The sequence below is a fragment of the Carica papaya genome, chromosome 2, assembly GCF_054855325.1.
Source record: "Carica papaya isolate Zhongbai chromosome 2, ASM5485532v1, whole genome shotgun sequence".
NCBI lineage: Eukaryota > Viridiplantae > Streptophyta > Magnoliopsida > Brassicales > Caricaceae > Carica > Carica papaya.
Window position 1 is genome coordinate 2,311,151 of NC_142310.1, and position 23,020 is coordinate 2,334,170.

General features: G+C 33.0%; 3 protein-coding genes across 9 annotated transcripts in view; 2 read left to right on the forward strand and 1 right to left on the reverse strand.

The window, feature by feature from the left end:
- The window catches only part of LOC148268658 (uncharacterized), a 35,244-nt gene extending 21,625 nt beyond the window's left edge, over positions 1 to 13,619 (forward strand). Inside the window, exons 5-8 of one of the 3 annotated variants that reach the window (XM_088212596.1) lie at positions 11,004 to 11,071; positions 11,737 to 11,857; positions 12,021 to 12,080; positions 12,249 to 13,619. In XM_088212596.1, the coding sequence (XP_088068722.1) occupies positions 11,004 to 11,071; positions 11,737 to 11,743 (75 nt within the window). In that variant the 3' untranslated portion in view covers positions 11,744 to 11,857; positions 12,021 to 12,080; positions 12,249 to 13,619. The remainder of the gene's footprint in view (positions 1 to 11,003; positions 11,072 to 11,736; positions 11,858 to 12,020; positions 12,081 to 12,248) is intronic. The other 2 variants (XM_088212597.1, XM_088212598.1) reach the window with 2 other exon arrangements.
- A 991-nt stretch (positions 13,620 to 14,610) lies between these two features.
- LOC110809179 (uncharacterized) lies at positions 14,611 to 17,852 on the forward strand. Of its 2 annotated transcripts, none has more exons than XM_088212594.1 (8): positions 14,611 to 14,840; positions 15,042 to 15,139; positions 15,277 to 15,312; positions 15,429 to 15,566; positions 16,037 to 16,123; positions 17,138 to 17,185; positions 17,261 to 17,337; positions 17,491 to 17,852. In XM_088212594.1, exons 2-8 carry the CDS (start codon positions 15,065 to 15,067, stop codon positions 17,630 to 17,632), a joined length of 603 nt encoding a protein of 200 aa, XP_088068720.1. In that variant the 5' UTR covers positions 14,611 to 14,840; positions 15,042 to 15,064; the 3' UTR covers positions 17,633 to 17,852. The 2 variants fall into 2 exon arrangements, with proteins under 2 accessions (XP_088068720.1, XP_088068721.1); XM_088212595.1 differs by having other exon boundaries at positions 14,614 to 14,874.
- A 334-nt stretch (positions 17,853 to 18,186) lies between these two features.
- LOC110809178 (Ribosomal protein S16 family protein) lies at positions 18,187 to 21,156 on the reverse strand. 4 transcript variants are annotated; one of them, XM_022034925.2, is made up of 5 exons: positions 20,999 to 21,156; positions 20,672 to 20,813; positions 20,514 to 20,559; positions 19,180 to 19,404; positions 18,187 to 18,844 (listed from the first exon to the last, which is right to left on the reverse strand). In XM_022034925.2, the coding sequence occupies exons 2-5, from the start codon at positions 20,802 to 20,804 to the stop codon at positions 18,778 to 18,780; spliced, it is 471 nt and encodes a 156-aa protein (XP_021890617.1). In that variant the 5' UTR covers positions 20,805 to 20,813; positions 20,999 to 21,156; the 3' UTR covers positions 18,187 to 18,777. The 4 variants fall into 4 exon arrangements, with proteins under 4 accessions (XP_021890617.1, XP_021890619.1, XP_021890614.1 ...); XM_022034927.2 differs by having other exon boundaries at positions 18,187 to 18,839; positions 20,672 to 20,880; XM_022034922.2 differs by having other exon boundaries at positions 20,672 to 20,880.
- Between the last annotated feature and the right edge of the window lie 1,864 nt (positions 21,157 to 23,020).

The following is a 23,020-nucleotide window of genomic DNA, read 5'->3' on the forward strand; positions in this document are numbered from 1 at the left end:
TTTCTAAAATAGTTTTCCAAATAAAGTGAAATGATACTCTTGAACCTTCATGATAAGAATAGACAAGTATTATTGTAGAATATGACCAAAGTGTCATGCACTGACCCAACTGAAGGATATGTATGCCAATTGAGAATTACGTTGAATAAGATGGTACCCTTAAAACCGAAATAACAGATCTTTAGCTATTATGTCAACCTTATAAGAATAGATAAATCTTGGGAAACATGTTTGGATAATAGATAGATAAAGGATAACTGTTAGGTATAATTGTCCTAGCATGGAAATATATAAAATTTATGAGATGTTTTAGATCTTTGTTTGAAATGTCTATAAAAACAAAGGAAATGATAACAATAGAAGGAAGGCCCCAAGCATTTCAAAGTCATAAAGAAAGAACCTAAAAAGAACAATACTGTGACAAACCACTGTAAATAAAACCATTAATGGAGCCCATTACCGAAAGATCCTAATAAGTCTCTATGATAAGAAATTGCGTACTCAATGATCTCAGGAGAATCCAATCAATTATTGAGATTTTGGGAGTCACTCAGACATTGATAAGTATGATATTAATAGGATACCATGCCGAAGAGCTATGTAAAGTGAAATAGAGGGTTCTGGATTTTGTTACTGACAGCCAACTTAAGTTTTGCATCTATGAGATTGGAAGACGAAGTTCTTAACGAATAAACCTTATTTTGGTAGTATCTAGAAGAGAAGTAACCAACTTGGGAGTACTTATGACGCACAGGAAAATATAAGAATGAACTAAGACTTTCAAGAATTCATGATTCTATTTTGGAGATAAGTGATTGTTATTTTTTAGATTAATAATATACTGTGATAACGAGTTGGGTGAATTCCAAATAAATCCATCTTTAGTGTTGGAAGTTAGAAAAGAGTTGTACCATTTATGAAGTATGTAAGAGTTTTAGAAAATTGTAAAGCTGAGAACGAGGTTCTAGAAGAGATAAAGGAGTCATGATGAAATCTTAAGAGACTTAGATTGAGATGATAGGAGTAAGAAAACACATACAATTAATTTTTGGTGCTCCATTGTTTTAAAAGAATGCGAACATAAATGATGTCGAGGTCACGTAGAAGCAATTAAGCGTCATAAACTCCCCTCTATCGTTGTGAGGAGTCATGTTTTTGATTATTTAAAAGTTAAAGACTCTATGTGCCCTTGATCAATTATCGAGTTATTATTTACAGACCATCTTGACGTCACTACATTTGAGAATAGTAGTATATACCCTTGTGAGAAGCTATGTAAAGTGAAGTAATTCGATGAGATTTGGAGACAAGTTCCTATATGAGAGTAAAATAATATTAGGAAAGAAGGTTGTTACCCCTTAGGACAAATTTAAATTACGAAAGTGTACAACACCACTATAAGGATTGCCCACCCATTCAAGTAGGGAATAAATCAAGAATTCAAGAGGAGGTATATTATCACCCATGTGAGGATTATAAGTAAACCATATTCCTAAAATAGTTTTCAAAATAAAGTGAAATGGTACCCTTGAACCTTCATGATAGAAATAGACAAGTATTATTGGAGAATATGACTAAAGATGTCATGCACTGACCCGACAAAAGAATGTGTATGCCAGTTGAGAATTGCGTTGAAGAAGATGGCAATCTTAAAACTGAAATAACAGATCTTTAGCTATTATGTCAATCTAATAGAAAAGATGAACCTTGGGAAACATGTTTGGATAATAGATAGATAAAGGATAATTGTCAAGTGTAATTACCCTTGCATGGGAATATATAGAATTTATGAGACGTTTTAAATCTTCCTCTAAAACATCTATAAAAATAAAGGAAATGATAACAATAGAAGAGAGGCCCCAAGCATTTCAAAGTCATAAAGAAAGAACCTAATATGAACAAGACTTTGACAAACCAATGTAAATAAGACCATTAGTGGACCCCATTATTGAAAGATCCTAAGTAGTCTCTATGATAAGAAATTGCAAACTAAAAGACCTCAGGAGAGCCCGATCAATTATTGAGATTTTTGAAGTCACTCAGACAGTGATAAGTTTGAGATTAAATGTACAGTTTGTCGAAGAGCTATGTAGAGTGAAATAGAGGGTTTTAGATTTTGTTACTAGCAAACCACTTATGTTTTGCATCTATGAGATTGGAAGAGATGTTCTTAACGAATAAAGCTTATTTTGATTATGATTGGAAGAGAAGTAACCAACTTGGGAGTACTTATGAAGCACAGGAGAATATACGCACGAAATGGGACTTTCAAAGCGTTGTGATTCTATTTTGGCGATAAGTAATTATTATTTTTGAGGTTAATAGTATATTGTGATAACGAGTTGGACAAATTCCAAATAAATTTGTCTTTAGTGTTGGAAGTTAGAAAAGGGGTGTACCATTTATGAAGTATTTCGGAGCCTTAGAAACTTGTAAGACTGAGTACGAGGTTTCAGAAGATATCAAGGAGTTGTGATGAAATCTTAAGAGACTTAGATTGAGATGATAGATCTTGATAAATTAAGGATCTAAATAACTTAACTAGAAAGATAAATTGTTGAATATGGAGAAAATGTCTTGATTCAAGAAGATCTAAACCATTTTCCACAAGATTGATTCTCTAGAGTCATAAAACACATACAATTGATTTTTGGTGCTCCATTGTTTTAGAAAAATGCAACCATAATGATGTTGAGGTCACGTAGAGGCAATTAAGTGCCATAAAGTCCCCTATGTCGTTGTGAGGAATCCTGTATTTGATTATGTTGAATACCATATTTTATTATTTAATATTATGTAATTAGAATTTTATGAAAATAATAATCTCATAATATTAGAATTCTAGTAGAATAAGAATTTTTTTCTTAATAGGTTAGAGATTTTATAAATACTCTAAGTGTAACAATTTAAAGGGTGAGAAATAAAATTATTTATTTATTTTTCAAAAATCAATATGGTATCAAAGCCAAATATAATTATTTTAGTGTTCTAATTTTAGGGTTCTTTCCAAACCCTAAAATAGTACAATATGCTGGGTTGGTGTCCTTTTATCCAGATCTACTCTTATCACTACTTAAAACATATTTGAACCCATTAATATGTTCTATGGTGTTTACGGCAATTTTCAATGGCAGTGGAGGTGCTGGTAAAAATTGCAGCCGCATTCTACAGGCGCCGGTAAAAAAGTGCAGCCGCACATCCACAAGCGTCGGTAAAAAGGTGCAGCCGCACAACCACAAACGTTGGTAAAAAGGTGCAACAGTACTTTGGAGATGTCGGTAAAAAGCTACAACAGCAAATTTACAGGTGTCGGTAAAAAAGTGTAGTTGTACATTCGCAAGCGCTGGTAAAAAGTTGTTTGTAGGCGTCAGTAAAAAACTGTAGTTGCACATCCATAAGTACTAGTAAAAAGTTACAGCCACACAAGCAGGTGTCGATAAAAAAGGCCACGCCATTCTGTTTTTCTGCGCATGTTCAGAGATCTGTCAGAAGAATACGAGTCAAGCCGACTTCGAGCTATTTTTTTGAGCTGACTTTGAGCCGTTTTAGAATCGAGTTTGAGCCGTTTTACAGCAAAACCCAAGCCGTTTTAGAGCCAAACTCGGGCCGCTTTAGAGTAGAGTCGAGCTGAGACGAGTTGTTTTGAGCCGAGACGAGTTGTTTTGAGCCGAGTTGAGCTCTTTTGAGTTGGGTCGAGTTGTTTTGAGCCGGGTCAAGCTGTTTGAACCGAGTCAAGTGCGCTTACGCCTTTGGTAGATGACATGATGGCTCTTCAGAACTTGGTTTGTAAGTTGAGTATGTGCGATATCTCTGCACCAACTTGAGGGGGGGGTGTTGAATACCAAATTTTATTATTTAATTATTCAATATTGTGTAATTAGAATTTTATGAGAATAATAATCTCATATTATTAGAATTCTAGTAGAATAAGAATTTTCTTATTATTAGTTTAGAGATTTTAAAAATACTTTAAGTGTAACAACTTATAGGATGAGAAATAGAATTATGTATTTTTTCTTTAAAAATCAACAGATTACTTAAAATTTAAAGACTCTTTGAACACTTAATAAATTATCGAGTTATTATTTAGAGACCACTTGGACGTCACTACATTTGTGGATGGTAGTATATACCCTTATGAGAAGCTATGTAAAGTGATGTAATTCGATGGGATCTGGAGACAACTTCCTATGTGAGAGTTAAATAATATTAGGGAAGAAAGTAACATATACTGTTGAAATTACAAAAGCGTACAACACTACTATAAGGATTGGCCACCCTTTCAAGTAGGGAATAAATCAAGAACTCGAGGTATACTATCACCTATTTGAGGATTATAAACAAATCATATTCGTAAAATAGTTTCCCAAATAAAGTGAAATGATACTCTTGAACCTTTAGGATAGGAATACACAAGTATTATTGAAGAATATGACCAATGATGTCATCTCGTAACCCAACAGAAGGATGTGTATGCTAATTGAGAATTGCATTGAATAAGATGGCACCCTCAAAATCGAAAAACACAAATCTTTAGCCATTATGTCAACCTGATAAGGAAGATAAACCTTGGGACACATGTTTGGATAATAGATAGATAAAGGATAACTGTCAGGTTTAATCCCCCTAGTAGGGAAATATATAGAATTTAGGAGACGTTTTAGACCTTCCTCTAAAACATCTATAAAAATAAAGGAAAGGATAACAATAGAAGGAAGGCCTCAAGCATTTCAAAGTCATAAAGAAAGAACCTACCATGAACAAGATTGTGACAAACCAATGTAAATAAGACCATTAGTGGACCCAATTACCAAAAGATCCTAATAAGTCTCTATGATAAGAAATTGTGTACCCAAAGACCTCGGGAGAACCTTATCAATTATTGCGATTTTGGGAGTTACCCATACATTGATAAGTTCGAGATTAATTTGACACCTTACTAAAGAACAATGTGAAGTGAAATAGAGGGTTCAGGATTTTGTTACTTGTAGACCATTTAAGCTTTGCATATGTGAGATTGGAAGACAAGTTATTAACAAATAAAGCTTATTTTGGTAGTAATTGGAAGAGAAGTAATCAGCTTGTGAGTACTTATGAAGCACAGGAGAATATAAGCATGAAATGAGACTTTCAAGAAGTCAAGATTTTTTTTTGGAGATAAGTGATTTTTATTTTTGAGGTTAATAGTATGTGGTGATAACGAATCGGACGAATTCCAAATAAATTAATCTTTAGTGTTGGAAGTTAAAAAAGTGATGTACCATTTCTAAAGTATGTAGAAGCCTTAGAAAATTGTAAGGCTGAGGATGATGTTTCAGAAGAGATCAAGGAGTCATGATGAAATCTTAAGAGACTTAGATTGAGATGATAGACCTTGATAAGTTGATGATCTAAATGACTTAGCTAGAAAGAGTAAATTGCTAAATAAGGAGAAAATGTCTTGATTCAAGAAGATCTAAACCATTTTCCACAAGATTAATTCTCGGGAGTTAGAAAACACATACAATTGTTTTAGAATAATACAACCATAAATGATGTTAAGGTCATATAGAGGCAATTAAGTGCCATAAAGTCCCCTATATCGTTGTGAGGAATCCTGTATTTGATTATTTAAAAGTTAGGATTCTCTGAACACTTGATAAATTATCGAGTTATTATTTAGAGACCACTTGGATGTCACTTCATTTGAGGATAATTGTATAAACCCTTATGAGAAGTTTTGTAAATAAGATCGATCTAAATAAGCCACTAGTGTACCCCATTACTGAAAGATCCTAATAAGTCTCTATAATATGGAATTTTATACTTAAAGACCTTAGAAGAACCCAATCAATTATTTAGATTTTGTAAGTTACCCAAACATTAATAAGTTTGAGATTAATAGTACACCTTGTTGAAGAGTTATGTAAAGTGAAATGGAGAGTAATCGTTGTAAGGAGTTCCTTTTTTTATTATTCAAAAGTTAAAGACTCTATGAGCACTTGATCAATTATCGAGTTATTATCTTGAGACCATTTGGATATCACTATGTTTGAGGATAGTAGTATAGATCCTTATGAGAAGTTATGTACAGTGAGGTAATTCAGTGAGATTTGAAGACAAATTCCTATATGAGAGTACAATAATATTAGGAAAGAAGGTTGTTACCCCTTACTAAAGACTAGTTCAAACTACGAAAGTGTACAACCCCACTGTAAGGATTGCCCCCGATTCAAGTAGGGAATAAATCAAGAACCCAAGAGGTGGTATGTTATCACCTGTTAGAGGATTATAAGAGTTTCCCAAATAAAGTGAAATAATATTCTTGAACTTTCAGGATAAGAATGGACAAGTATTAATAAAGAACATGACCAAACGTCATGCAATGACCCAACAGAAAAAAGTATATGCCAATTGAGAATTGAGTTGAATAAGATGACACCCTTATAACTGGAAGAAGAAATCTTTAACCATTATGTTAACCCCGTAAGAAAGATAAACTCTTGGAAATATGTTTGGATAATAGAATAATAAAAGATAATTGTCAGGTGTAACTGCCCTACTATGGGAATATATAGAATTCAGGAGACATTTTAGAACTTTCTCTGGAACATCTATAAAAATAAATGAAAGGATAACAATAGAAGGAAATAAAGAAATTTCATACTTCAAGACTTAGAAGAACCAGATCAATTATTGTAATTTTGGGAGACATCCATACATCGATAAGTTTTCTAATTAGTAGTATATCTTGTTGAAGATCTATGTAAAGTGAAATAAAGAGTTTCGGATTTTGTTATAATCAGACCATTTAAGTTTTTCATATACGAGATTGGAAGACAAGTTCAAATAAAGCTTTTTTTGGTAGTATTTGGAAGAAAAGAAACCAACTTGGGAGTACTTATGAAGCACAGGAAAATATTAGCATAAAATGGAACGTTCGAGGGGTCATGATTCTATTTTGGAGATAAGTGATTGTTATCTTTAAGGTTAATATATATTGTGATAACTAATTGGATGAATTCCAAATAAATCCGTCTTTAGTGTTGGAAGTTAGAAAAGAGATACACCATTTTTTAAGTTTGTAGGAGCCTTAGAAAACGGTAAACCTGAGTATGAGGTTTCAAAAGAGATCAAAGAGTCATGATGAAATCTTAAGGGACTTATATTGCAATAAGAGACCTTGATAAGTTGAGGATCCAAATGGTTTAGCTAGATAGAGTAAATTGCTTAATAAGGAGAAAATGTCTTAGATTCAAGAAGATCTAAACCATTTTACACAAGATTGATTCTCGGGAGTCAAAAAATACATACCTTTGATTTTTGGTGTTCAATTGTTTTAGAAGAATATAAATGTAGACATGATGTTGAGACCACATAGAAGCAATTAAGCGCCATAAAATCTCCTATATATCATTATGAGAAGTTCCGTATTTTATTATTTAAAAGTTAAAAACTCTCTGAGCACTTGATCAATTAATGAGTTATTATTTAAAGACTACCTGAACGTAACAACATTTGAGGATAGTAATATATAGCCTTATGAGAAATTATGTAAAGTGACGTAGTTTGATGAGATTTGGAGAGAAATTCGCATACATGAATACAATAATATTAAGAAAGGAAGTTGTTATCCTTTATTAAGGACTAGTTCAAACTACGAAAATGTGTAATACCACTTTAAGGATTGTCCTCCCATTCAAGTAGGGAATAAGTCGAGAACCCAAGATGAGACATATTATCACCCATTTGAGAATTATAAGCAAACCATATTCCTAAAATAGTTTTCCCAATAAAGTGAAATGATACCCTTGAACCTTCAAGATAAGAATAGACAAGTATTATTGGAGAACATAACCAAATATGTCATGCACTGACCCAACAGAAGGAAGTGTATGCCAATTGAGAATTGAGTTGAATATGGTGGCAGTCTTAAAACCAGAAGAAGATATCTTTAGTCATTATGCTAACCCCGTAAGAAAGATAAATCCTTGTAAACATGTTTGGATAATAGAAAGATGAAAGATAATTGTGAGGTGTAATTGCCCTACCATGGGAATATATAGAATTTAGGAGGCGTTTTAAAACTTCATCTAAAACGTCTATGGAGATAAAGGGAAGGATAACAATAGAAGGAAGGACCTAAACAGCCCAAAGTCACAAAGAAAGAACTTACAATGGACAAGCCTGTGACAAACTAGAGTCAAGGAAGGTATAGCTTCACTTCGAAGCCAAGCAAGGATGATGAATGGAACGCATAGTCTCCACTATAGCAAGACTAAAGAATGGCGTAAAGGCTAAGCAAAACCCTAGTGGAAGTCCTTGAAATACCGAATAACTCTACGGAAGGACAATTGCCTAAATTCGCCAAAGAACATAACAAGTAGAAAATCTTCTTTGTATGTCATTTGCCTGAAACATTTTACACTAAATTGATTCTTGAGAATCTAAAAACACCTACACTTGATTTTTAGTGTTGAATTGTTTTAGAAGAATACAAAGATAGTCATGATGTTGAGGCCACGTAGAAGCAAATAAGACGCTGTAAAGTCTACAACTTCGTTTTAAGGAGTTCCGTAATTGATTATTTAAAAGTTAAAGACTCTATGAGTACTTGATCAATTATCGAGTTGTTATTTAGAGACCACTTGGATATAACTAAATTTGAGGATAGTAGTATAGACTCTTAAGAAAAGTTATGTAAGGTGAAATAATTCGATGAGATTTAGAGACAAATTCATTCCTCATGAATGCACTTTACCTTTGGGAGTTAGAAAAGAAATAACCAACTATGGAGTACTTACGACCCTTAGATTTGAAGTGACTTGAAGTCACAAAGACATACAAAAAGTCATGATTTTAATCCGTGGAGATGAATGAATTGCTTGAGGTAAACTAAAGGATGTGATGTTTTTTTTGCCATAACCATACGATATGAAGAAAAGAGGTCCCTCATGGTAAGTCAAAATAATAGATTCTTTGTATGTCGAATTTGGAAGACCAAATTCCTTTTCCTTTTCTGGGAGAGGGGGGGGGGGGGGGGGGGAGAGGAGGATGTAATAACCTAGAATTCACCGGTTGGATTTCTCATGTTTATTATGGTTAAGTGTGTATATGTTTAAAGGGGATATAGTAAAGTTAAGAATCAAGTTTTGAGTAAAACAGAGCGAAAACGGTGAAATTAGGGTAAACGGAACCCCACAAAAAAGAGAATTTTCTCTCAAGGAGAAAATTGTGTTTTCTAGAGGTAGGAACGTTTTTCGAGACTATAACAACATCCTAGAAGGTATGAAGATGCATAGGGAACATGAGGGAGTAATTAGATTAAGAATCAAGAGAGAAATCCTCTGGGAGAGGGAGAAAAATCCCCTAAGTAACATAAAGTGGCCTTTAGTGGTTGAAACACTTCTTGAGCCCAAGATTAATGGGATTTGGAGATGAGATTTGAAGAGACATTCGATAACATGTGGGGAAAGAAAGCTGTAAGAAAAGAAAGACTTGCATAGAAGAAAATTTGAGAGAAAAATGGAAGGAACCGAATCCTTAGCGCAATAGTTTCCGAGAAAACTCTAATTTAACCCTTTTAGCTTGATTTAGTGTCTCGAGACTAAAATATTTGAAGAGACATTAGATAACATATGGGGAAAGAAAGCTGTAAGAAAAGAAAGACTTGCATAGAAGAAAATTTGAGAGAAAAATGGAAGAAACCGAAGCCTTAGCGCGATAGTTTCCGCGAAAACTCTAATTTAACCCTTTTAGCTTGATTTAGTGTCCCGAGACTAAAATATTTGAAATTTAAGTCTCAAATTTGGCTGATGACTAGTCAAGAAATTTTGTGGAGAAAGAAAAATATACGTAGAAGAAAATTTTGGAAAAAATGAGGCTTGACCTGAGAGGCATGCACATGAAGGACAGTTTTGACCTTTTTAAGCTTGTTTGGGCCATAAGTGGGTCAAGGGGACCTAGATGAAGCCCAAAACCATGTGATGGCTGTCTGTTTGAGAAACACGTGAAGCACAAGTTTGCCCAAGAAGATTAAGAATTGAGCAAGTTATGGAGTTTTGAAGTAAGGGCATAGGCATGGACTCAACTTTTCTTGCGGTTTGGACCTTTGGAGCCTTAGGTAAACCTTAAATAGGCCAAGAGTCAAAACATTTCTTGCCTCTCCCTTGCCTATCCACTTGCATGGACGTCCCTCCTCTATAAATAGGGGTGTGGGAAGAAGGGAAAAACATTCTGGAATTTGAGAGAAAGCAAGAGTAGAGAGAGAAAGAAGAAAGAGAAAGAGAGATGAAAAAAAAAGACGGGTGACTAGAATTGTGAATCTCACTCCCCCTTCTTGGTATGTCATGATATCTGCATGCTAAGATTGTGAATCTCACTCCCCTATTATTTTTGAGATAGTGAGGGTTTCACTACAGAGTAGTAAGTGATACAGAAGAGGAATTGTGAAGTTAGTCTCAATAATTGAGATTACCATACTGTTATGATTTGTGGTGTTAGAAAATGAAAAATTTTAAAGTCTAGTATTTTATATCAGTTGTACAATATTTATGAGTTGTATGGTTTTTGATTCCTTATGCAAAGCTTCATGATGCAAGTCGTGATTAGCTTCTTACATGTCTCTTTTGTGTTAAATTTCACACTCTTAATAGATTGCCTTATATGCCTGTCTTGCAATTTCTTTTCTTTTCTGATTCATTTGTTCTTGCCACTACATGGTGTGTTTCCCTTACTAGCAACAGTTTTTAGCATTTGGCTATACCAAGAAGGGGGACATCATGTTTTATAACGTAGACTAGTGTGACTTACCTTATCTTCTAGTACTAAGCGACACGTTTAGAATTTGTTATTTTTCCTATGATAATTCGAATCTTTGGATTCTCTTTCTCTTTCTCAAGTATGCTCTATGCATGCACTAAAAAGTGGGAGAATGGTTAGATGTGTTGTTCTGCTATTTGCTTAGTTGTTTTATAACTTGAATGGGTTATAATTGACCGTCTGCTGCATTTCATTTGATTTAGCAGACTGAGTATAGCCAGTCTGCTGCAGAGATGTCCCTTCTGTTAGTACAACTGCTGTTGGCCAAATGGTATCTCTTTTTCCCTGTACCAAAAGCTTCCTTTATGTTGCTGGAATTCGGCACTTGATATTCTGCTGTGTTTTATATCAGTTATATTTTTATTATTAATGGTCACTTTTCTTTTTTAGAAAAATATTATTAATGGTATTTGCATTCTTGTTCTCAAGTAACTTTTTGAGTGATGGTTTATTATCCCTTCTGTGCAAGTCATCTCCAACTATGTGCTTATTATCCGTCTTTGAGATTTGGAACTTTTTGTTTGCCTTCGATATGAATCAAGATTTTTGTCCTTCCAGACTCTGTAGCATAAGTTATGCATTTGGTGTGGCTGAAAAGTTTGCTTGTTGCCGATTGTGAGGTAGTCTTTTGGTGTATATGCTTATGAAAAATGTTGTGGGCATACTGTAAATATTTTGGTTATAGCTAGTAGATATGCTCTCAAATTTCTTTCTTGGACAACTCTACTTAATTGGGGTATTTACTTTTCTGTATTTTGATGTTTGGTTCAAGTTTGTTCAAGTTGGTTCAAGTCAGTTGTTCTCCAATTTCCCTTCTCTGACAGTTTTCTTCTTTGTCAAGGTGGCAGAATTTCTCTCTTTCTGTGCCGATACTTGATTAATTTGCTGCTATATTAGTTTAGCTTCTGAATTTTGTCTTTCTGTTCTACTTTGAAGCGATTGATTGCTAGCAATTTTACCGAGTAGGAGAGCAGCATCAAGCATTTTCAAGCAATGACATTTGAAAGAAAGTAATGAGAATATATCTCTGATTATTTCGTCTCTTTTCCCCTTCATGGTTCGTATATTCTTCTATTTGTGATTAAATTTATCAAATCTCCTTGCTCCGCTCCCATTCTTTCTCTTTCTACCTCATCTTGACTGATACCTGAAGTGGGTAATTTTTCTGAAAATTTCAAGATTCCTACTTCTCTCCTCACCCTTCTCTCTCTTTTCCTCAGTTATTTTAACAGGCTATTTCTAAGGGAAGGTGAGTCAGAGAAGCAGAAAATCTTTTGAAGGTATATGTTTATGCTTTTTTCTTATCTAAATGTTGTTTTGAATTGTTAAAGGAAACTTATTAACTAATACTGCACATTTATTTGGCAAATCTACAACTGAAAGAAGTTGGTACAGATGTTTTAATGATTCCACATAAGCCAATCTTGATAAAGTAAGTAGTTTCTCAGGAACCTTGAAATAATCTTTAGAACGTGGTGCAGAAAGCATCTTTAGTAGATACTCTACTGGTAGTTTGGCAAAACGGTGAGACAGCAGGTTCTGTGGGAGTCTTGAAAAGGGGCTTATTTCAAGAATATGTTGAAGAAAAAGAGGGCTGTAGCATTATAATCATAAATCTCATGGATTGCATGCTCCAGATAGTTCCATGTCTTGTTGGCATATTTTGGATCACGACCTGGTGCTTGAACGCCTCTATCTGGAAATTCCTCTTCTTTTGATTACTCATTTGACAATGATATTGAAAACCAGAAACCGGTAAGCCGGGCTAGGGTTCGAAATCGAATGAGTCTTGTTAGAGAAAATCAAAAAGGAAAGTAGAGATTGGGAAAACAGAAAGATACACTAAAATTAAAAATAGGGAATTGGATTTTTTGATGGAAAAGAAAGGAACAGGTAATCAAAGAAGCAAATGCCACCCAAGTTGGCCCCCCTCTGGTGGTTTTGGAATGGTGTTCAATAGGTGATATAGTACATGGTACTTATTTTTAAAAGCTTCCTTCCTTGTTTTTTTTTTTAATTTTTTATTTTTTTATTAATGGGTATTATAAATTTTCAAATAATATTTAATTTTTATTATTGATGTCTTAGTTTTTTAAAAAATTATTATTCGGTCATTTTAAAAAAAATTATAATATTGTTGAAAATATAAATATAAACAATTTTTTTTTGTAGTCATTCTATTCATATTTTATTTTTAAACACTAATTTTTTTATATATAATATTTAATCATAATTTTTAGATTTTATATAATTCATGTTTTTAATTTTACAATAATAATTTTTGTTCCTGCATGTAAATAAGGGAATTAAGATGTTGCATGACATGATGAAATTTGTTTTGAATTATAATACTATTTTCTTTCAAATGTTTGTCTCGTATATGTTGCATAATATGTATGATGTTTGTGGATGTCAACATTTTTAAAAATGGTTAGCTCTGATCTTTAGATTATTCAATGTCCTGTGAGAGAACATTTGAGAGAAGATTAATTTGAGGTTAATACCCAAAACATCATGTGGTATCTCGTTTTAAAGATATAAATCAATATGATGACTTAATTTTTTTACTTCAAGAATTGTACTTGCATACATTTGAGTATGCTTATGCTAAGTTATTTCGTTGGCTGTACCATCGGTCAAGACATCATTCATTTATGGGCGAAAGATTTCCCAAACTATTAGTTAGTATATAATAGTGTATCGGTATTATTGTAATGATTTTCATGGCTGAGTTAGAGAAAGTAATAATTCAATTAGTTTCTCTAAACTTAAACATTAAAAATAACTAAGTTCTATCTTTTACGGTGTTTTTATAATAATTTTAACGCGAGTTGATTTTGTCAAGTGCGGTGATTAATGTTAAATTTTTTTTGTAAATATTTAGTTCTTAAAGAAGGTTTTCTCTATGTATTCATCGAACTCAATCATATCATACTTTAATTTTGTTAGTTTTAAGTTTTACGTAACTTTAAATAAATCACAAAAATGAAAATCATTAAGAAAGAAAATATAGTTATATATGTAAGGATCTAGTCCATTAATTTAAATCTTTGATTAATTTTCATTTTTCCAAAGACTTATATGTAATTTATTTAACCATTCTATCAAACCCATTTCCTAAATCTCATTCCATTTTAACCCCTTTAGTTTTATCCAAAATCTACCCCCCCTTTGCATTACACAAATCCAAAATACAATCTATTGAAGCCATATACAAAACCCATAGTCGCTAAACCCAAAAAGAAAGAGAGAAATGCATAAGCCCAAAATTAACATTTCTTGGCCCAAGCCCGAGTCCATTTCTATTAACCCGAAAAAGGCCCAACTTCGGCCCATCACTTGTTTCTCCTTATAAAAATTATAATAGAGTTTGAGAATTTAATATATAGTTTCATTCAAAATTCTTTTGTACATTTGATGGATATATATCTACGCATATTTTAATCAATTTTTAATAATATGATTTAATGTGGTGATTATGTGTCGAAAATTTATTTTCTTTTAACATATAAAGGAAGAGAGTTAACAATTGAAAAATTATAAATAAATTTTTCAAAAAATAAAAATTATTAAAAAAATAATATTGTAATCGAAGCCCCATTTTTTTTTTACTATTATTATTAAATAAGTAAAATATAAAATGTTTTTTTTACAACAAACAAAAATAAAATTTAAAAAAATATTTAATTCTTATTAAATATTTACTGTTGAAAACGAATTTCGTCAAATTAAAATTTTTTATATTTTTAAAATAAAATATGATTCACAAATATTAAATAATTTTTAACTGAAAATACCTTTAATTAATAATTATTTTACCGGAAATTTCAGTACTGAGTTTTCTCTTCTTTCGCCGTTCCTCATCTCCACCGGCACCGTCTCTGGTTTTCGTTTTCTTCCCCTCCTGTTTCGCGTACTTATCAAGCGGGGGTGGCGTCAAATAGACGCATCTCAGTTCACCTATAAAACGGTGAAACTTTTAGAAACGTCTACAGCTAAACCCGCACTTCTCTCTCACTCTCTGCTTCCGGATGATCTGGGTACTCTTCTTCCGTTAATTCCGTGAATGTCGAAGTTAATTTCATTTTCCATATCCTAATTGGGTTTGTTCATATGAATGCTGGGCATTTCAAGTTGTTTTTTCATGTTCAGTTTTTTCATATCCAGCTAATTCAGTTTCTCGTTTTATTTGTGTTAAGATTACTGTTTTTTTGACATTTTCGAATGTTTAATTTGTGAAGGGAAATTGTTATTAATTGCAAAAATGTCTGGAGATTTCTATTCAGAGAGGCCTCTGTTTGGTGGTGCAATTTCCAGTACCTTCCCTCTTCGGTTTCAGGTTAGATTAAGTTTTTGCTTGCAAAATGTTTTCATAGTTTAGATGGTGTGCTTCTTTCTTTTTCTTTTTCTTTTTTGTCATCGGTGTTGATCGATATGGTTAATTCCGTTGATTGGTTCGTGGCTTCTTGATTGTAGGATGTGAGTGACATTCGGCAAGTTCCTGATCATCAGGTTACTCCTGGTTTATGCTCTCTTTTATTCTATTTTCTGCCCCTTAAGAAGAAACTTTCTTTTTAAGTATTTGTCAACAATTGTTGAATGATTGATTTTGTGTTTATGGGCTTTAGGAGGTATTCGTGGATCCTGCACGTGATGAGAGCTTGATCTTTGAGCTATTAGATCTCAAGCATGATGTTGGGGATAATGGAAGTGCCACCTGGTTTCTTCAAGACCTTGCCACTGAGCAAGATGCTGAAGGATGCACGGTAATCCTTTAAATGCCTTTTGTCGTTCTGATTATTGATTAGGCTTGATTCTTAGCTTCTTACATTTCTCTTTTGTGTTAAATTTCACATTCTTAATAGACTGGCTTGTATGCTTGTCTTGCATTTTTTTTCTTTTCCCATTCATCCGTTCTTGCCCCTATATTGTGTGTTTCGCTTATTAGCAACAGTTTTTAGCATTTGGGCTATACTAAGAAATGGGGACATCATGTTTTATAATGTAGACCAGTGTGACTTACCTTATCTTTTAGTACTAGGTCACACGGTTAGAATTTATTATTTTCCGGCGTTGGTTATTACTAATTCAAGTCTTTTGAGTCTTCTTCTCTTTCTCACATATGCTCTATGCATGCACGAAGAAAGGAGAGAATGATTAGATGTGTTGTTCTGATATTTGCTTTAGTTGTTTTGTAAATTGAATGGGTTGTAATTGACTGTTTGCTGTATTTTAGTTGATTGAGCAGACTGGTGTAATTGAGGTCCCTGGACTATGTTACAGAGATGTCCCTGCTGTTATTACAACTGCTGTTGGCCAAATGGTATCAACATTATTCCCTGTAGCAAAAGTTTCCTTTACGTTACTAGAATTTGACACTGGGCATTCTGTTGTGCTTTATATCAGCTATATATTTATTATTAATGGTCACTTTTCTTTTTTTAAAAAATATTTATCACTAATAGTATTTCCATTCTTGTTCGTGGAAAATTTCTTGGTCTACGGTTTATTATCCCTCCTGCGCAAATCATCCACAACTATGTGCTTATTATGAGCCTCTGAAATTTGCAAATTTTTGGTTGCTTCAAGTATAACTCAAGATTTTTTTCTTGCCGGACTTTGTAGCTTAGCTTAGACATTTGGTGTGGCTGAATAGTTTGTTTCTTGCTGTTTGTAAGGCAGGCCTTTTGGTATATGTGTTTATGACCAATGTTGTGGATATACTATAAATATTTGGTTATAGCCAGTAGATACATTCTCAAATTTCTTTTCTCCGACAACTTTAGTTATAGATTGAAGTCTTTACTTTTCTGTATTTTGACGTCTGGTTCAAGTTTGTGTTACGGCAGGATCCTTAGATGTGTATGAATCTCAGGTTAAATTGTTCTCCAATTTCTCTTCTCATATAGTTTTCTTCTTTGTCAAGGTGGCAGAATCTCTCTCTATCTGTGCTGATGCTTGGTTAATTTTCTTCCGTATTAGTTTAGTAGAGTAGCAATTGACTGCTAGCAATTTTACTAAGTAGGAGAGCACCGTCAAGCATTTTTTTAGGAATGATTTTTGCAAGAAAGTAATGAGAATATCTGATTATTTTTCTCTCTTTTTACCCTTAATGGTTCTCATATTTTTATATTCGTGATTAACTTTATCAAGTCTCCTTGCTCCCCTTCCATCGTCTCTCTTTCTCGATCTCTTTGACTGATACACATATAGGGTAATTTTGCTGAAAATTTCAAGTTTCATAACTTCTCTCCCCCTCCTTTTTCTCTTACTTTCCTCAAGGATTATCTTTTTCTCTCTTCTTTTGTTGATTGTTTCTTATCAATTATTTTAACAGGCAATTTCCAAAGGAAGGCAAGGCAGAGAAGCACAAAATCTTTTAACGGTATCTGTTTATGTCTTCTTCTTCATCACCAAGTGGTTTTGAAATATTAAAGGAAGCTTATTAACTATATTGCAGGTTTATTTGGCAAATTTACGACTTAAAGCAGTTGGTACAGATGTTTTAATAGTTGCTCATGAGCCAATCTTGATAAAGTAAGTGGTACTCGGAAGTTGCTTCGTGGCATTATGTTACATACAATCCATCCTAAAAATTCTTTAGCTCCAACAATGGCCAAATTATTATAGAATTTGAATGTTTCTTCGAGTCTGACACGTTCGCATTTGCTTCACTCTGGTTTGCTGCAGCCCTTTGAGTGAAAGTGCTACAGCAGTTGGCGCTGGTCTAGCTGTGCCTGCGGCACAATCTGGATGTATGGCAATGGGAGAGGTATTCAAACTTGCAGTCTCTAGCTTCAAAGTTAATGACTGGAGTCTTTTCGGTGCTTGAGCTGTGTCGATAAGAATTATGGATTATATATCACTTTGTGAAGCTCGCACAGACTGCTATCTTCATCATCTTCGCCATAAGCTCATCTTCCTTAATCTTCACTTCCTATATTTATGCGTACTAATGTTTTGTATACATATAAAATTATTATGAATTTAATTAACATTATACAAACATTGAAATAGGAAGAAATAATAGAATTTATTCAAAATTATATCAATCGTTTAGTATTTATTAACTTAATGCAACCTTTTGCTGCTGTGGAGTTTGTGTTGCTGAGCCTCTTTTGGAGTGTTTTCTTTTAGTTTCAGTGTAGGATTTTGATTACTGTAAAACTTTTAAAATATAAATAATTTAAATCGTTAATAAATTTATTACGTTCCAAACTAAAAATTGCTTTTTTTTTTCTCTAATACGAAAAGAGAAAAAATATTTATATACATGAAAAAAAAAAAAAAAAGAAACAACTGGTCAGCAGACTTCTGTAGCTAATTTCATGTTTTAGATTATTTGTGTTCTTAAAATATTTTGGTATATAAGTTGGTTTGGAAGCATTTACAGCATCCTTATGGTTTTAGGAATTCTTACTTCCAGGATATGAAATGTAGGTTTACAGCAGTATAATAGTTCACTAGTTGAACTTATAGGTGATAACTTCTGCTTAATTAGGAAACTTCAACAATCTGAAGATCACACTTATAGCAAAAACAATGACCCGGAATTATGCGCAGTTTTGGAAGAAACAACACTGAAAGAGGGATGGATGCAGCATGAGAGTGATGATGGAGTCAGCCGATGAACAGGAGTGCGCATTTCTCGTTCCAGACAAAAAAAATACCGGACTGGACTGCATTCGATCAAGGACCGGACTAAAAAAATCAGTCCATTTCAGACCAATTTGGACCAAAAATACAACAAAAAATAATTTTTAATCTTGATTTTATCTTCTTTTTTCTTAATTTCGAATTGATAAATTAAAACAGAATAGTCCATTTCAGTCCAATCTTCAATCATCTGATCTTCAATTCAACCCGATTCGATCAACTCGGCCTCAGAAAGAGATGTCTATTGTTATAAGTCAAGCTATTTTTTGGAAGGCCCATAAGATCAGCTACAACTCAAAGTTTTAGTCTGACGGTGGATGTTTACTTTTGTGTCAAACTTGCTCCAAGATTAATTCTAGGCCATGCCTTCTGTGAATTTGGTTCTGAGCTAAGAAAGGAAGAGAACACAACACAACTATCAGCATAACTGTCACCTGATTTGAGCTCCCAGCATGTGACTATAAACACATACAATACCTGGAGTCGTTCCAGAAACAAAACTCTTTTCCAGTATCCCATACTAGGTGATAACTAATTTTTCCACTAGAGTTGCCATTGTCTACCAAAAAAATGGTTATTTATGAAAAAACAACACCAAATAGCCTCTCAAAAGGATCAGACATCGTGAATGCCATCCCATACATCCAGATCTTTTCGCTTTCAAAAGTAGGACAAAGAGAAACCTTAAAAAGATCTTAAAACAAGGGGAATCATCAGGTTCACCTTGTTCCTGTGTTTGCATCATCATCTGCCTGACCTTCCGGCTCCTTATGGTTAGCTGGAATCGCTGTGTCCAAGATACACCCTGTCATAGGGTGAACAGGACGAGTGTCCCGTGGTCCACCTTTACGTCCCATTGCCACCATTGGCGGAGGCGGCAGTAATCCAGATCTAAAAAGAAGGCGTTGGACAGGCTCCGAAGGCTGAGCACCAACTGACAACCAGTACCTGCACGAAGCAATGGAAAATGAAAACTTTATTGGGATAAAGCAAAGCAATAAGTTGTTTTGGTTCTAGAAACTCAGAAAACTTAACTATGGCAGTTATTAGAAAGCCTACGAACTAAGGCTTCGTAATTCAACATCTTGTTAAAGTGATGAATTAGCAGCTGGGGTCCTATTCAAATACACCTGTATGGACTGGCAGTCTTCACATCCACTTGTTAAAAATATATGGTGCTATGTCTAGAAAAACTGAGTTCAAATTTCTGCATCAAAACTACTCCTAATGCAGCCAGAGAGCTAAAAATTGGAACAAGAAAGCAGAAGGGGGAACCTAGCCCCCTTCTACAAGGATATTAGAAAGTCGTCTCAGGTAAATAACTAATTTGCAGGGAAAAGGGCACGCCAAAGAAGAAGAAAAGACTATGAGGAAGATCCTTTATGTACTGCCAAAGACATAAATCAAGTCAACAATAATAAAGCTTTGAAGCTGCTCAATTAGATGAAAGCATATAATGAATATTCCTGCAAGAAGGCTCAGAAACTTAAAGCTCTCGAGCTGCTCCAATCAGGTGGTGGACTAGTAATAAAGGACATTGTTACTGAGACTCCAAAACATAACAAAGAATAAAGCAGTAAACTATAAAATCCATGGCCTTGGGATACTTGTTGCTCCGTAGAAGATGTGGAAAAGATGATTTATCATTCTCTCACATATAATGATAATGCCATGAACATATTTCATGTTCATTTCAGTGCAGATTGACTTTCAGGAATAAACAGACACATCAAAACATAAACGAAAAAAAAAAAAAAAAACCCAGAAGCAATGAGGTCATTGTCTTCGGATCATTCCAAAATCTTCCCACGTTTACAAAGAAGAGAGGAAGAATGAAGGACTATCCCTCCACCATTAAATGCGAGAAAAATAAACAACTAGCTATACAACATGGTCAGAATCCTGGGATCAGATAAACATGTTTCTTTGTTCCTTGAGAAAACTAAAATTGGCACCTTTGAGTTATCCCAACAATTAAATCAGAATACCCTAATATGGCACAAGCGACTAATAATTTGAGGATATGCAGTCAAATTTAGCCGGAAATAACAGCTTACTTCACTCTATCAAAGTTAAGACCCATTCGTTTACCTCCATCTTGACCTGTAAAAACAGATATTAAGATGAATTGATAACTTGCAAGTCAATAACCATTTGCGTAAGCAGATAATGTATGTGCTCTTGTGTATTAAATGAGGGGAAGAGAGAGTAATACCTGGCAATGGATTATAATAACCTAACACCTCGAGATGTTTTCCGTCTCTGGGACTTCTGCTATCGGCAGCCATGACACGATAAAACGGTTTGTTTTTGCATCCAAATCGCGACAATCGGATCCTCACTACCATTTTTCTCAACTATGGTTTTTTTCAGGTGAACCCAACAGAACAGCCGGAAATTCTACCGAGTCAGTTATCTGAGCAACTATGCATACCAAAGGAAAGCAAAAGCAAACCATAATCTCTTAGAATAAATCCCTAATTTACATACAGCATATTTGCGAACTCTAAGCTGTAAGAGAAATCGAGATTAAAGAAATAACCTGGAGATTTCAAGCTCAAGCTGAAGGCCAATAGAAATTGCTGACGAGAGAGACTAAGGAGGCCGTTGGTGGCTGGCTGCGGAGGCAGAGTGAGAAGCAGAGCTGAGGCAGAAGACGATTTGGGGAATAATGGAAGTTTGTATCGGGATTTTGATTATTTACCAATGTAAATTCTTTAGGGGTATTTTCGGTATTTTAACCCCACATATAATGAACTAAAGAGGTTACAAAAGTTTTAAATTAATTTCATTCAAAAAAAAAAAGAAACTTGGAAGTAATTTTTTATTAAATTTTATTTATTTAAAAAATAATTTTTACCATAAACATATTTTAAAAAATCATGTAATTTTAATACTAATATCAAATCTCATTATCGTTGGGCGATAAAGAAACAATCACGGAACATTAATTATTATTATCAAGGTTTTCGATGATATGTTAACGTATTTTTATTTTTTTCTTTAATTTTTTATATGATTATGATGTATTTTATTTTTATAAAATAAATTTATTCAAAAATTATGATATTAAATTATATATATATATAACTTTTAAAATAAATTTAGTACCTTTGTATTTTATAACTTAATCAATATTGATCATATTGATGAAGTTATTTATTTAAACTTTGAAAAAAAAAATGTTCATTGATGCTACGTGTGGGCATTAGTATGAAATAATTATAACTATGGTACACGAATAAAGTGTCAAATATATTTATTTGAACGACATATATGTCTGATTGAGGTAGTCGAGTGAGAATTTAATCGAGCGAAAAATTTTATTTTTTAGCTAGGGTTTTATACTTCAATTAAGATAGTAATAACTTTGTTTTTATTCTCATATTGGTTTTTTTGAAAAAAAAAAAAGAAATTTACTACAAAATTTTTAAATTTATTATAAACAAAGTCTTAAAATATAATTCAATCTAATAATTAAATATTTAACTTAAAAAAAAGATAATAATATTTGAAGAACACCAAGATTTTATGTTGAAATATTATAAACTCCACTATCATGGTTAACATCCTAGTGATTTTAATATTATATATATGTATGTATATGTATATGTGTGTGTATGTATATATGTATGCAAAATCCAGTGTTGGAGGGTTAAAATGAAAGGAATTGAAAGGACATAATGATTCCTTGGAGAAGGCTGAATGTATCAGATATTTCACATATTATATGGTGGCCCAAGTGCCATCTTTATACACACATGTGTTTCTTTTGTGTAAGCATCATGCATGTCCCATTTCAGCTTTTGGCTTGTAATGCCCCTTAAAAGCTGAACCCACCCACCCACCCACCCAGCCAGCTTTTACTTAACCAACAAACTAATTAACCCTATACAAATTATTAACAAATTCATTACATATATGGATTTTTTACCCCAAAAAAAAAAAAAAACCCAATTGTTTAATTTTATTAATTCATTTTATGGGTTGAAAAAAATTAAAATTAAAAATTTTAAAAATAAAAAAAGAAAAGAAAAAAAGGGACATCTCAAATCAATGATTTTATGTTTGTGTCAAGAATAGAATGTGGCATTAATTGTGTAATTTAGATTGGCAAAGTGGTATTTCTTCAATCATGTGGATTTCTAATACAAATGTCAGGCTTTGAAAATTACATTCAACTAATCCAATTTGATTCTTCAATCATCCTTGTACTAAATTCTGTACCATATGTTAGGTATATTATTTGAATATTATATAGTATACTTACGAAGTTGATGAGTGATAAATTTCATCTATAAAGATTTTACCTATTATATAAAAAGACGATAAATGTTCGAAGGTTATTTATGGAGATTATACTTATTTTTTTTTTTACTATAATTTGTTCATTTAAAGATGAGTCAGTCAGTTAACTACAAATTCATATAAAATATATATATATTAGTATTTATTTATTTTTTTACTCTCTTTTAAGTTCTATTTTTAATAATAAAAGATAGTATAATTTGATTTACTGATCAAATTTTGTCTTTGATAAGAACTAAAAAGTACCATGTAAATC